At 43.4% G+C, this 15,879-nt stretch overlaps 1 protein-coding gene across 5 annotated transcripts in view; it reads right to left on the bottom strand.

Annotated features, from left to right (window-relative positions):
* The window catches only part of KCNMA1 (potassium calcium-activated channel subfamily M alpha 1), a 745,231-nt gene that overhangs the window by 6,707 nt on the left and 722,645 nt on the right, over positions 1–15,879 (bottom strand). For all 5 annotated transcript variants that reach the window (XM_036829453.1, XM_036829449.1, XM_036829450.1 and 2 more), the window contains 3 exons: positions 13,012–13,206; positions 10,864–10,982; positions 8,754–8,978 (listed from right to left, as the gene is read on the bottom strand). In XM_036829453.1, coding sequence (XP_036685348.1) covers positions 8,754–8,978; positions 10,864–10,982; positions 13,012–13,206 — 539 coding nt within the window. The remainder of the gene's footprint in view (positions 1–8,753; positions 8,979–10,863; positions 10,983–13,011; positions 13,207–15,879) is intronic.

Genomic DNA, 15,879 nt, shown 5'->3' with positions numbered 1-15,879 from the left:
AGCAACCAATGTTTTCAGAGGCTTTTGAGATGGCTTTAATTTCAAGAAAGAAAACTCTATGTTGCTATAAAGTTATGAAAAGAATTCCTAGTGGCACTGTCTTAACCGACTATAATCACCCAAGCTGTCAACAAGGGAGCTTGACGAAGTCTTGGCATTTCATTTCCACCCTAAATCCAGAGATGGCTGAAAGAGAATGCTGAGTCAGGGCATTCAGAGGCTGGGGTGAGGATGAAAATGGCCTAGCATCCTCCTGGCAGTTTAGTGCTATTTCATAAGACTCAGCCCTCATCCCCGCCTCTTTCTACGATTGGAATTTTCTGGGAAATCAGCCATGTGTACAGATACAAAGGGACTGGGGCAAATAGTGCATTCAAACTTGAGAATCATATGCCTCATTTTAGTAGCTTAGGAAAAGTAAAGAAAAAGGGAAAAAGCTTTCAAGCACACCCACTGCTATAGAGACAATGGCCTCTCCGGCCTTCTTTTCTGCCTATCAGAACAATTCATAACTGCCTTGTCAGTGGTCCTGGATGAATACGTTAACAAAATTGCTCACCTGGCTTGATCATGATAGAGGACCGTGTGTGTGTGTGTGTGTGTGTGTGTGTGTGTGTGTGTGTGTGTGTGTGTCCCTGCATGGCTAATGATTTATAGATCCAGTATGTATGGTCAGCTCATGACCACTCTCCTTGTCTCTCATTGGACCATGCTTCCTCTTGCTGTGTCCAGTGCCCTGAGCCCCCATTGTAGACACCGAGCTGGAGCCAGGATGAGCCTTGGTGAAAGCTCACTCACTAACCTTTGTTCAGCAGCTTGGTTTACGCCCCCCAGGAAACTTCCTGCCTCTTGGATCATTCTCCACCCATCTCTCTCCTTCACTGCACTGGCTCTCTCACCTATTATAATTAAGTTCACTTTGATTTGAACAGATTGGACGATAGGAATTCATAATGCTACATCCTCACAGTGAAGCTAACTGATTAAGTGCTTTAAATTATTCCCCCTGACAGAATGATAAAGTTACAATCTGTTCTGAGATGATCTACAGCTTGCCAGACTCCCTACAGCTTCTTCTACATTCATTTATCTTTTTGTCAAGCAGAGCTTTTTTTTTTCCTAAGCTTCAATTCCATAGATCTTTTAAAGTCATCAGCACATCTGAATTATTAATGAGGCTTTAGAGGCAAGGTTCCTGATGGGCTGGTTAAAAAAGGTTGTATAGAAATCTGGGACTGTGTACACATCAAAATAATTTCAGCTCCATTTAAAAAAGCATTTAGTTCAAGTGTGACACAGATGAACCATTATGCATTTGTGGAAACCAATTTTTTTGTGATCTACGATTAAACTAACCTTTCAGAGAGGAGTAAAGTATGATGGTTATCATGTTTTAAAAGCATTGCCAGGCCGCTGAAACAATTTCAAACTATGACTTTTTCCAATGGTTTATGTATAAAGATGATTTTCAGAAGAGCTGAACCCAGTGTCTGTGCTGTTTGCCTGAGCTGCCCTTGATTTTGGCCGCGCCCTTCTGTGGACAGATTTTGCAAAGGGATTTAGTGCTAGGTTGGACATGCCAGGTTGGAAGGGAGAGTGAACTCTTCTGATGGAAATGAGTAGGCCTTCTGGGTGAAAGACCTAAGACAGCTGCAATTTGCTGAAATTTTTACAACTGCTGCAGAGAATAATTGTTCAGAATTTAGTCTTTACAGTTCAATTCAAAGTTGGCGTTTTGACCTTTCACGGCAGAGAGAATATCAATTTCCTCCTGCTATCTGTAAGAAAGAGAGCATTATTTCCCCACTTAAGCTTCTTTCTCTTTCCTTTTACATTTCTTGCCATAAATATAATCTAAGCAGAGTTCTCCCTGTGTTTTGGCCATTCAGCTTCAACACAAAAAGGAGTTGTGTTAAAGTGTATCCTGGTGACGGGCTGAGGTTTTCGTTATGCCTGAGAAACAGGCTTTTTAATTCGGGTGCCTCGTAAGATGTAAACAGCTGTTTTGTTGGAGATTTGGTTAGGTATGATGTTGAAGAAATGGAAATAGATGAATGCTCTGGGCATTTTACTAAAATGTCTAGGGGCAAAGGTGTTTCTCCCAAAGGGCTTGAGAGGAACCACACTTTAACGACTGCCGGTCATTCTGCTCCAATGGAGAGAGCTTTGCTATGACAATGACACTTTGGTTTATCCAATTGTGCCTTCCAAAGGAGCCGCACCGCTGGGTGCCTACAAGATTGGCCTTAAGGAAGAGTACTCAGGGAAGGAATTCACGTGAGTGCTGAAGTGGTCCAGGGTCGATCCAAATCCCTGAGCTGGTCTCCTCTCCCTGCCTCATCCCACGAGCCAAAAAGATTTCTGGGGGGCTTTATTTTCATCCCTAGGATGAGAAGGGCAATGGATCTGGTTTTGAGGGCCTCCTCCCTGCCAAAGAAAAAGAAATCCATTTGTTAATAAGCTTCTTGAAGATGTGATGCATGATGTCATCACTGTGAATAGACTGTGGGAAGTGCCTGAAGTCAGGGAAGGAGTGGCATTCAACAGTCTGTGGCAAGTGATCTGGTAGAACAAGATCAAACCCGGAAAATAACTGCAGAGAGATGTGACACTGCCATTGGGAGGTGTCACCTATCAAGGCCAGCCATGCCATGAGCCATCCACTGTAACCAAGGAGATGGCATAGAGCAGTAGGTTAAGGTCAAGGGGATCTGGTTCTCTCATGTACTAGTTGTGTGGCTCCGAGCGGGTTGTTACATAATTTATCTTAGCTTCAGTTTCTCATCTGTAAAATGGGGCTGATGGACCTTCCTAATGGTGTTGTTTGGATGAAAGGGGCTAGTGTCCATGAAGCACTTCTCCACATACATGGTAAGTCAATGTGAACTGTTAAGACTTGTCAGTATTATTAGTAATATTAGGGGGCATTATAGCATAAAGTTCATGGACTTTAGTTTTAAATACCTCTCTGGCACTTCCTGGCTGGGTGACTTTGAATAAACCTGTCCCTTGGATCCTGTATCTTTCAAATGGAAATACTAACAGCATCTACATCTGAGAATTGAATGAGTTAATATACATAAAGTGCTTGGAAGAGTGTCTAGCCCATGGTAAGCACTTGGCGTTTGTTAGTTTTTAGTATAAGGTCAGCATGGATATGAGTACTCTCTGTGCTAAAGGACGACATAAGGATAGGTGATACCTTTTGGTGTGATTGCAGATAAACTAGGGTGGAGAACTGAGGCGTATAAACTTGGGTGCTGGCCAGAAGAAAGGGGATTTTGGCAGCAGAGATGATGGAGAAGGATTTGGTTGGGTAGCCCTCCTTGGGAAGGGGAGGAGAGGCAGGAGTGACACCCTTCAGTGGTACTTGTGTCTGAAATATTGGCTTTCAACTTGACAGGGGCCCTACCCCACCTGCAAGCCATCTGAGTCTTCCATTGCTACTTTCATCACTGACATTCAAGGGTCTAGAATAAGGGTCAGGACTTCGTCCAGCCATGAGGAATCCCAAGGGAGTAGGCTACGGCAGGGAAGGGCTTGAGACCTGGGCTGACATAACTGCCTGGGGACCCAGAAGCACAGCAACAGGCTGCACTGTGAAAACAGAGTCTCTTTGCTGGCTCTGTGGGTTGTCAGTGCTGTGGGATTTGGCCTTTTCACTTAACTACTCTCCAGAGAAGGGAGCATGAAAGGGGAGATGATGATACAGCAAAGGTACTTGGAATAATTGGGCCTTTTCTCGCTGTACCACAAGCTGAAGTTCAGAGAGAAAGGGCTTGAAAGGGAAAGATTCCATTTGGATAGAGATAACAGTTGAGAGCAGTAAGAGCTAACAAGGAGCTCAAGCCTTCAAAGGTAACGCTGTGTGGTTTCACATCTCACACTTCTGAGAGCTAGTCTGGCCTTCCCCCGCCCCCTGCCTAGCAGACCCCAAGGCGCCAGAGGACCCCACCCACACATACTGCCTCCTTTCCTCTCCACGGGCAAAGTATGGTTATTTCACAGAAATGAAAATTGCGCCAGAACCAGAGCAGTTTTTACTTATGAAAACTGTCTCGCTCCTTTGCAATTGTCCAGTATGACTCTATTTGCCCCTTTTAACTGTAAGGCCGATGCTGCCATTCCCTAGGCAGAACAACTGCTCCCTCCTGGCCCTCTTCTGTGGCTTGATCCAGCTGACACCCCAAGGGTGGACTTTTCACTCCTCCCTTTCAGGCGGTAGGTGATGATCCCTCTCACCTCCCTATGTGATGGATGTACAATCTCCTGGTGGGAGATAGTCTACCGAGTTAGTGACAGGTGCCCACAGCTACTTCATCATCTTATGACAAAGCAGGGATGGGCTGAAAGAAGCTGATTGAGACATTGATTTTTTCACCCTGTCTTGATTTCCGCAGGCCCTGAAGTTTCTGCGCTCTCTTCTTTCTCCTTCAGGAGCCTGTTGCTATAGGAACCTGGCAGGTTGATTTAATTGTCTCTATTGGGATGCAGACACCTTTCGGCTTTTCCCATGCTGAAGAAGAGCCCGTCAAAAGGTTCCTCTGGTCATCTGGGATCTTGAGGATGCTGGCGGGAGGCAGAGTCAGTCTCTCCACTCACTGAACTTACGGGGGTGTTCCCCTTTCTCGGAAGCTGTGTACTCAGCTTGAGAAAGTGCCAACAACATGACAGCATTGTGAACCATCTACAGGCATTCCTTGAAATTGGCTAAGCCAAGGAGGTGAAGATAACTTATCAAATGATGAAAGGTATAAGAATTTTTAAGGTCAATTTATTTCAAAAATATTTATTGAGCACCTATTGAGAGTAAGGTTCTGGGTCATAACCTGTAATATTCATAATAGAATTTGAAACCTCTCCCAATAATGGTAGAAATCTAACTATAAGGGTCCAAGTTTCTCTTTATCCGTTTGAACTGGCTTCAGGAAGGACCCTGGGTAGCAGATATTAGGGATGTTGATTTCATGATCACCTGAGTGTTGAGGCTGAGAGGGTTTCACTGTGCCTCCTGGTCTATCCACTTACTTAAGGTTCACCCCTTTCAAAGCCTAGAACAAATTGAACTGAATGGCTTACAAATTGCTTCTCTTTTAGAATGGTGCAGATAATTGAGTTTCTAGCTATTGTTCTCTTTAAGTGCACATCCTTTCTCTTCAAAAACTCTTTCGCTTTCCACCCTGACCTACATGTTTATTTTTTGGGTGGAAAGGGGGAAGAGGAGAGACATCATATGAAAACCTTGTATGCCTCCTTCCTAAGAGAACCTGAAAGAAGGATGAGAAGTTTGGGGTCACATGAAAACCCATGGAAGAGATTCTTCATTCAGTTGAGGAAAGAACAATATAGTAGTTTGGGCTCATAAAAAATAGAAGTAATAATGATACCTTTTTCATCACTGAATATATCATTAGCCAAGTACAATCAACTCTCAACTGTACGCCTGAAGTCCAGGGAAAATCCCAAAATTTCATCACAAGTCACAGTCTGTTCCCACTCCATTCCCGTCACAAGGTCCTCTCATCAGAGCTGCTAACAGATTGTATAAAAAACACATTTTGGATTTACTTCTCTCTATCTGCCCGATCTCTGGTGGGGATTCCACAAGTGTCTGAAAGGCAGGTGGGAGAAGAGACCCAGGTAATATAGAGACTGAATCATCAACCCCCACATGACTGGCTGTGGGCTACTGAGTTGATACATCCAGCTGAGCAGCTTTAATTTGGGGTCATACTGATCCAACTGCAAGGAGGCCAATGCTTTTTACCATTAATAACCCTCCTGGTTTAAATCGAAAGGGGTAAACCGTTCACCAAGAAGCAAGTTTGCCAAGTGGAATAGCTGCAAATGTTTTCCACAAAAGCTTATCACCTGGCATCATCACTTGATTTAGTCGGCCTTGCCAAGATAAACACAGAAATGTGGACAGACGGATGGGGGACTGGGTTGGGGTGGTGGTAATGGGGGGAAGTGGAGGAAGCTGGGTGTCTTGATGGGAAAATGCTTTTGGACTTGGAGCAAGGTACCAAGGTGGGCGGGGAGGCCACGTGCAGATTGAAAGGCAAGCCAGGTGGAGAGAAGTTTCCCCCAGATTACCCAACCCCAAACCCAGGAACACCAAAACAAACTCTAAGGGGTCTAGCGGTAGCAGCAGGACAGCCTCATTGCGCTGAGCAATTTAGAAAGTGGAGGAAGGTGGAGAAGAAGGAAGGGAAGAGGCGGGGAGATGGGGAGGAAAAAAAAAAAAAAAAGCAAAATAAATAAATAAAACCACAAACAGAACAATAGAAATAAAAATAAACAAACCAATAACAGAATAAAATTTGTAACTCCTTTTTTTTTTTTTTAATTTCACAAAAGTTTTCACAAGGACAACGTTATAGAAGAAAACCCCCAGCAGTGGCTAGGTCATGCAGAACCATTAATTGTCATACCTTGGCCCATTCTATTCATCCTTGTTGCACTTTAGAGAGAGAAGTAAGCTATGTGAGTTTTACAATGCTTTTAAACTGTCATATTTCCTGTTGAGCACTTTAACTGGCACATTCTTATAGTTATAAATGTTCTGAGGGCATAACTTTATAACCTCCTTTGCAAAGAACGTATGAAGAGCTCTTCATGATCCAAAACTAGGGGATATGTGTGTGTGTGTGTGTGTGTGTACGTGTTTATATATATATACACACACACACATACATCTGTATATATGTGTATATATATAGTTATACATAAAAAGACAGTTATATGTAATATATAAATCAATATATATAGGGACAAAAATAATTTGAAAAAAGTCTTCCACTCACAGGGCTTTTTAATATACATGGATACAATGATTCCCCACCCCAGTACTGACTGCAACACTGCACTGCTCTGTCTTGGGTGTGGGGACGAACGTTCTGACTGAGCCTCACCACTTTGACAGTAAAAGTGCTTGTCAATTCACACAGCAAGCAAATCTCCAAAACTATCATGCTTGGGGGGACAGGGGATCCAAAATCTAAACCCAAAACATTCACCATAAAAACACCTTTTTAGAGATGGTTACAGCTGTGACATTTTTCTCCTCCCCTCCACCCTATGCTGTTCGATGGAATTTGTTTTCAAGTAAACATTTCAAATACGTATATAGCAGCCCAGGGCTAGTCCATCCATACAAGAATTTGGTCATGGTGGAGTTGGCCGATTTTTAAGAACGACTGTACTGCCTAAAGCATGATTTGCATGCATAAAATATCTGACAACTGTATATTGAAAAAAGGGTTATTTTTCTACCTTTTCCCTCATGCTTACTAACTTTAAAAAAAAGAAAGAAAATGAAAGAAAAAATAATTATACCAAAATGTATTTGGCTCACTGTTGCACTCTTTTTCTTCTCTCCCATCTGGTAATGACAAGGGGGTCATTCTCTGTGACTGTCATTCACCTGCCTAAGTGGATTGGCTACGTTAAAGAAATTGACGATGAGGAATTTTTCCCACCAGCTTTCTGCTTTGGGAGAGCCAGCATCAGGCAGCTGTGCCAACAGTTGAAGGTAGTAGCTGGCTTTTGTCTTTGTTGAGTCAACTGTGGCTTGATCCTCCTACATTCTGATTTATTTAGCGTGTCGGCTCCTAGAAAAACATGATCTGCCGCTGGGTTTATCTTCCTCTCTCTACCGCGGCCCCAGCCCTTGCTCCTCCCTGGCATTGGGGCCCTAACTAATCAAACAAAGGGGAGTAAAAAGGTCCCCTGAGAATGCGTGGAAAAATACTTGCTCTTTCCTGAGCATTATTTATTCTGTACATAAGGTAAGTAATTCACCTTTTAAAAGATGTAAAAGTCCCAGGAAGGCAGTTTTTAATGACTTACATCTGATATTTATGATACATATGGCTTTTCATCCCAAATGTCAAAAGTGAGAGAAAAAAAATAGCTATTCATATGGCAGCATAAGGAGACAGAATAACAATTTAATATGCAATCAAACCTCTTTTCACTTCAATTAAATGACTAGCATTTGATACTTCCACGAAGGGAACTATTCTTTCCTCCACAGTAAGGGAAGAAATGTTCATATGAACTCCCAAAGGAAGCTAGCTCTGGGACAAAAGGCCTTGGTGAGTAACTAAAAAAATCTCCAATGTTCTAACAAGCAGGTGCTTCATCATTATCTACATAAATGGCAAAAGCCTTTCAAATGCTTCGTGATACTTCGGCCCAGAGAGTGGAGAAAACCAATATGTTTTGGTTGCTTGTTTCAAATAAACATGTGTGTATATATTATTGTGTGTATATAAAAAAAAAAAAAGAGAAAGAAAGAAAAACAACAACAACAAAAAGAAAACCCAAAGCACCCTGATAATCCTTATACATCAGAATAAACTTTTCTTCTACATTAACTAAACTTGCTTTGCATAACTGATGTGGATCACAAACGCTCCCTTCTTATCTGTGAACTCATTCCTGCAGTGAGCTATTTGTCTGGAGCATGCCTTAGGGTTATTTTTTTCCCCTAGAATCATAAATAACTTTTGGTCCGTCTGCTTATTTGCTGTTGTGCTCAAGGGTTTTATGGTGGTGGAATAAAAATGACAACCACATGCACACTATCATACATATGCAAATATGTGTAAAGAAAAGGTGGGGGGGACTACAGGGGAAAACGGGGAAAGTTACTGTTGGAAACACCCACTGGGAAAATGAGTGGCAGATACAGTTTCACACACGGAGGCAGTGGATACATATGTCAGAGCCGCTCTTCCTGCACGTACTTCTGTTTGTCTCGGGACTCCCGGGACTTGGGCCGGTTCTGTCGGTTTGCTGTGGATGGGATGGAGTGAACGGAGGAGCTCTTCTTGCTGGAGGACTGGGACGAGTGGGAGGAATGGGAGAGGCTGGCCCGGGACTGGCCGGCGTTGTGGTCAAACTGCATTAAGCAGAAGATCAGGTCCGTCGGCACGAGCTCAAACTCGTACGGGGGGTTGGTGATGACATACCTGGACGCGGAGAGCAAAGAGGTCATAGAATGAGGATAATTCGGTGGAGATTTCACCTCTGAACCAAACCAGGTCTACCCGAGGATCTGGGAGATGGACTTCCAGCTGGTCCAAGGCCTTAAACAGTATCTTCCAAGTGGAACAAACTCTTCCTCTGTTTAGCTCAACAGAGGAAGTCAGCCATGAGCCCTGGCAGAGATGCTGAATTAGCGCCAGTCATGGGAGAACCAAACTGTACTTCCTGGGGTCTACGTACCCCTTTCAATACAATATCAAGTTCCCTTCTGATTCTGAGTGGCCCGAGTGCATGCAGGAGGTTTCCAGGACTGCACTGTATCTCTCATTCTAGAATATTCTCACAATCTCAGACACATGTCACAGGATCTTTGTTTACCATGATCTAGCAAAATCTTAGTCCTCCCTCCCTTTTTATCTTTTAAAAATCAACCTTGGTAGAGGATTTCACTTAATGGAAGAATATAAAACACCTCCCTGCCTATGTGTCCCTCAGGCTTTACCTGTTCTCCTCAATTTGATCACGTTTTTCCCTGGTTAACACCTGACATAACTAAAAATCACTTTGTTTCATTTCTAGCAGGGGATTTCAAAATGGTGGTCCTCAGGCCAGACATATCAGCATCATCTGGGAACTTCCTAAAAATGCAAATTCTTTTCTTTAATTGAAGTATAGTTGATTTACAATGTTGTGTTAGTTTCAGGTGTACAGCAAAGTGATTCAGCTCTCTCTCTCTCTCTCTATATATATATATATACACGTTCTTTTTCAGATTCTTTTCCATTATAGGTTATTACAAGGTATTGAATATAGTTCCCTGCGCTATACAGTAGGTCCTTGCTGTTAAAATGCAAATACTTAAGCAACCCCACCCAAGACCTACTGAGTCAGACACTCTGAGCATGGGGTCCAGCAATTTGTGTTTTAACAAGCTTTACAGATGATTCTCATGTTCACCTAACTTTGAGAACCCACTGGTGTACAGCAATTATACTCAACTCCAGCTCAACTGTAATCTCTGGGCATTAAAACTACATATTTTCATTCCATACCAGTTAAGTCAGAGTCATCAGACTACTTTTAAAAAGTACCTGCAGTGATTCTACTACGCAAGCAGGTCTGAGAGACACTCATCTCTAGGGCATTGTTTCCTGGGGTATATTACATGAACACACTGATTTTGGCAATTCTAGGATGTACTTTTAATTTTAGGCTGCTATGAATGTACTTTAATGCATATTAGAGAAATATAGCTAGCATATATGAAATGTTATTTTTTTCTGCTTCAGGTAATAATATATAGTTTTCTTTAAAATACATATATAAAAGTAAAAATAAGTCAATTGAAAAATACATTAAGTAAAAAGATAAGGTATCTATGAAAAAGAACATATATATATACACACACACACATTACTGAATCACTTTGCTATACACCTGAAGTTAACACAACATTGCAAATCAACTATACTTCAATAAAAAAAATTATATATATATAGGTGTCTAAGACACAGCAAAGGAACCATTTACCTTAAACAGTAGCAATATGAAATATTTCTATATTAGGTATCAACAGAATTATCCCAGTAGCAGGAGTTTGGAGGACATGCTTGCCTTCAGACTTCTGTAATTAGGTGATGGATGGAACTATCCCATAAAACTTGAATTTTTCCCACAATGTCTTTATATCTGCTATTAGTAATTAAAGAAAAAAGCTTCCCACAACCAACAAACTCAGTGACGGATTTAATGTGGGCAGAGTAATTTGCACCTTGAGAGCGTGTATGTAGACCTTTGCCCTCATTGTGGGGGACAGGAGAGGGCGTTTATGTCTCTGCCTTGCGGGTGGGAGAGTGGAAGCATACTCACCTCTTCGTGCATTGGCTGGGGGTGCTGAGGTGAGCATCTCTCAGCCGATAAATTCCAAAACAAAGCATATTATATGTTTTCAGAGCTTTGCAGAACAGATCACCATAACAACCACCATCCTGGGAGTCAACAAAAGAACAGAGAGAAAAAGCATTTTTATTTGCCTGAAAGGAGAGGTCCCGGGGAGAAAACGGCTTTTTAATGAAAGCTCATTTCGGTGTCTCCTGAGTCGGAGGGTCTGTACCAAGGAACCGTAGCTGAAGAAGTTAGTGTGGTTTACAGCCTACACCTCAAAACCGGTGATTTTGGGGGATCAGATAATAATGGGTTTTCCTCTGGTTCTCTCTAGTTTTCCATCTGCAGCGATGAGAGCTCTAAGGAGATGGGGCCTCTCCTTATTTTAAGTGATGGTGTAAGCTTGAAGGTCTCAGATGTCTGTTCAGCTGAGGAGAAGAAACCAGCTCTGCAAAATGGTGATGATGTTTAGCCCCAGCTCAGCTGTAATCACTGTGATCTGACCGTGTTGTCAAAACTGCTCGAGTGATAATGAAAATCACTGCCAGGAGAAAAGACCCCACCAGGTACTATGGTGACAGACTCTTTCAGAGAAGGACTGTGTGAAAAGCACAATTTACAGACCTCAGAGATGGCAAGGGTGGAAGGGAATGTGTTTCCCCAGGAGCTGGAGGTCTGCAGGCTGGATAACTGGGATTCACAGTTCTAATCAGTTCACAGTCACCTTCCAAGGGTCTGGGGCCTGATGCGGAATGTGAAAGCAAACTCATTCACTCAGAAATGCTGGCTTCCTGCAGCCACTTGGCTTCAGGTAGATATTATTATAGGAAGGGCACCGAAGGCCGACTTCACTGGGAATAAAGTGACTGCATCTGTCCTTCCTGTTCCCGAAATTTTCAGATGGGCATCACATTGGAGAACACGAAAGGAGCCAGATCTTATCATTATTTCAAGTCTTTATTCTTTTAAAGTGTATCCATGAGTAAATGATGATGAAAAGAGCCACTAGCTATGGAGGTGGCCTTTTAAAAAAGCCCAGTCTAGCATAGATCCCTGCCCATAACCAAACTAAAATACAGTGCAAGTTGGCATCAGGGTTTCAGAAGAAATGGAGAAAGTGACCCTTTCCTTGGCTCCTTTTCCACTATTTGGACTCTCTGGGTGGCGCTATTGTTTGTACAATGGGTTTACTGGCTCCCAAAACTGGCGGCTCCAGCCCTTGAATGCATCCATGGAGTCGGGCTGGGAATAAGGGTCAAGACTGCATACTTCTGCCAGAGTGCTTGAACCAGGCTGGTGTGTGGAACCCAAAGGGAGGCATGGGTCCCTCTGCAGCAGCGGGGGCATGGGGGAGGGTGACTGGGTCCAGCCTCAGAATTAACAGCCCACGAGGAGCTTTTAAAAACCACTGACGGCTGTACTCAGCCCCCAGGATTCTGGGCATGACCCCAGCACTGGTGGTTTTCAGAACAACATAGCTTATCATGTGCACGTAGACCCGCTGGCCAAACCAACAGCATCTCGTGTGGATTCTTTAATGTCTCTAATTCCAGACCGAGGTCACCTAATTCTGAGGCTGGACCCATTCACTCTCCCCCATGCCCCCGCTGCTGCAGAGGCGACCGATGTCTCCCTTTGGGTTGCACATACCAGCCTGGTTCAGGCACTCTGGCAGACCTACTAATGTGCAGTTGGGGTTAAGTAGCCCTGAGTCATGCTAAGACCTGTAGAAAAGGCTCCCAGCCTTGGCTGCATTTGGATCCCACCCCCCACCCCCGATGCCTCCCATCTGTGGCAGAAGGTACCTGAGGGGAGTCAGTAAGCCCACAGGCTCTGAAGCCAGGATCCCTAGTGCAAATTTCGTATAGGGCCAGTCCTAAGTCTCTCTGAGCCCGTTTCCTTAAAGCGTCTGATAAGAGAACCTACGTCAAAGGGTCACCATGGGGATTAAAATGAATGAATACATGTAAAGCCCAGTGCCTGCTACGCAGTAAGCCATAAGCATCACCTCTTACAGCTCTTTTCCTGTAGAAAGTAGCAAAGGCAGAGACCTGGCTTGTCACTGTCTGACACAGTTGGATCCCGCCATTCCCTGAACAGCCAGCTCAGGTGCCCTCTGTCCCCTGAACTCACCCCCAGGTCCGCAAAGGGCCCGTCCAGCAGTGCTAACTGGGCCACGCGGCAGCGGTCCCTATTGGCCAGCGTCTGGGGGGTGCTGTAGCCCCCGCGCAGTGCATTCTCCTCGGCAATCAGAGCCTCCAGCTCTGGCGTGGCTCCTCCGGTCACCAGGGTCCGTATCAGGGTGAGGATGTTGTCATTGAAGTATGTCTGGGAAGAGAAGGGGGGTGTTCCTTTAAGCAAACATCCTAAAGTCATGACAACCGACATTCAAATTACAACTTTCCTTGATCTCTCCTGTTTAAAGTTCTGGCCTGTCTCTTCAAATAATTTTATGTGGGAAGTGAAAAGACAGCAGCCTCCAATTATTCAATTCTTTTCTCTCCTACTTGGTTCTGCCACGAGAGCCTGACTTTTAAAAACTGATTCAGGGGATTTTTATTTAAGGGCTAACGTCGAAATGGTTGGTGTTTATCATAATCGGTGCTAATTGGGATGTAAATATGCCTTCCTCTCCTGCTTGCTCAGGGACCTTGGGTGTGTGTAAGAAAATGAGGCCTGACCCAGGCAGGACGGCCTCTGAGCTCCTGTAACCCATGTGCCAGGAAGCTGCCTCTTGCAACAATGGCAGAACTTCTCTCTCGGTTGGAACGAGATGCCGAGAGCATCATTAAGGCCACACGTTCAACAATTTTATCACATGCTTTGATAACAGGCTAAACCCGAAGTCTCTGTCAATTAAATATGCCAGACCAATTTATGACAAGATGGATCCCCTGGTGTTTTTGCCTTCACGTAACCTCAGTGGTCTGAGATGAATATAGCTTATTACAGAAGTTTCCCTCTACACGTGTACATTTGTCTCACATCTGAAACATAACAGGTCTGTCAGGAACAAGACAATGGGAGCTTTAAAAAATTAATAGGATGTCAAATAAAAGAGCTCAAAAAGACATTTGTCACACAGCCTAATTTGAGAAAAATCTCAGTTAAGGGTCTGTTTTCCATTTTCCAGTGTAAGAAGAAATCAAACAGGCTAAATAATATCAAGCCAAAGTTTGCCTGTGGCTTTTGAGGATGGATGGACCTTTGGGAGCAGGTTAGGCAAGACAGCTGCATTTTAACTTCAGCAGTTTTTTGGACAGTTCACCTGGCAAAAATCTAGTGGGGTAAGGATGAGTTCTCTCCTGCTTGGCCATCACTAGTCCTATGTCTTGGGGGAGGTTGCCTAATCATTCCAGGCTTTGATTTTCTCATCCGTAAAATAAGCACTGTCATTAAGATCAAGTTTATATGCAAAGAATTCCATGAGGACTTCTGAGTTAAGATGATAGCTGCCAGCCAGGCTGGAATCACTTTCCTCACTGAAGTACTCACAAAAATACCCAAAGTGATACAAAATTTCAATAGCAAAGGAAACTAGGAGTGTGAGTCAGAACCAGTCAGACCCTAAGGAGAATGTATCATCTACCAGAGCTCAGATATGCCCTGGGGCAGAGAAGCAGAACAAGAACAAGTAAGGGAGGAAATGTTGCTGTTGCGGTTAAGGGGGGGAGAGGCAGGCTGGAGGTTTAACGCTGACCTCACCACTTAGTAGCTGCGTGACTTTGGAAAGTGATTTCTCATTTTTGTGCCTCAGTGTCATGATCTGTAAAATATAATAGAGTGGTTATAAGGACTATAGAGCCAATACGTGTGAGGCACTTAGAAAAGTGCTTCACGCACAGGAAGCACGGAGAAATACTTTCCTGCCTGATATCAGAGACTCAGGCCTTTGTTGAGGAGAGGACCGGTCAACCCATTCCCAATCTTCCCTTTTAAAAAATTTTTTCTGGCTTTTTTTGGTGGGTTGGTGGTGGCAGGGAGAGGGGGGTGGTGCAAACCGAGGCCATTCATTTTACCCTTGAATCTGCACTTCTCAGGCTGCCTCCATGACAAGACCCCATTTAGACTGAGCAAAGGCCCAGTGAGGGTCAAGGGGGACTGCATCCTGGACTGTGACAGCCTCCACAGGACTGGCCACCACAGGTGAACTCTCGTGGAGGCTGGTTCAGGGCACATGTAAAAACATTTCCCAAAGTCTTCAGAGGTAAATCCCCTTCCCTATAGTCCAACAGCCCATCATCAGAAGCAGAAGACCACCCCCCGACCCCAGCTCTGCAGCACATTAAATGAAGGAGTGCTGGACACAAAACTGTGACAAAGGCCTTCGTGCTATAATTACCCTTCTAGATCAACACCCAGGGAGGAGTCCACTGGCACGAAATGTGGACAGCAGAACATTCACGACCTCGTACACTGAAAAACAGACCTCTCCTTGCTCCGATGTACAGAGAGAAAGAAAGAGCCAATATAAATATTTTTTAAAAGGGAGCAACAGCATTTAAGATATAAAGGAAAAGCATTCTTTTGATTGGTTAAATAGTTACTGGAAGACGTAAAAGAAAAATTTAGGAAGCATTTGTTTTAGAATAAAAATCAATTTTAAAAAAATATAGAGTATCTATAACAAGTAAAAGATCAGATGGTAAGAAAGCTGACTTCATACAACTTATTCAATTATTTTTAAATGTAAGATATTGAAATTAAAGTGAACGCAATAAAAAAAATGGTTAAAAAGAATCCAATGTTTTTTCATGATAAACACACTCAACAAACCAGGAGTGAAAGGGAATTTCCTCAACCTGATAAAGGGCATATATTAAAAACCCACAGCTAACGTCAGATTTATTGGTGAAAGGCTGGACGCCTTCTCTTTAGATCAAGAAGAAGACCAGGAAGCCAACTCTCACTGCTTCTATTCAACATAGCACTAGAGGTCTTAGCCAGAGCTAGAAAGAAATAAAGTTATCCATATCAAAAATGAAGATGTAAAACTATCTC

This window comes from Balaenoptera musculus, chromosome 16 (genome assembly GCF_009873245.2).
Source record: "Balaenoptera musculus isolate JJ_BM4_2016_0621 chromosome 16, mBalMus1.pri.v3, whole genome shotgun sequence".
NCBI classification, from domain to species: domain Eukaryota; kingdom Metazoa; phylum Chordata; class Mammalia; order Artiodactyla; family Balaenopteridae; genus Balaenoptera; species Balaenoptera musculus.
Note: the sequence above shows the minus strand (reverse complement) of the source record. Positions and strands in the feature narration are given on the sequence as shown.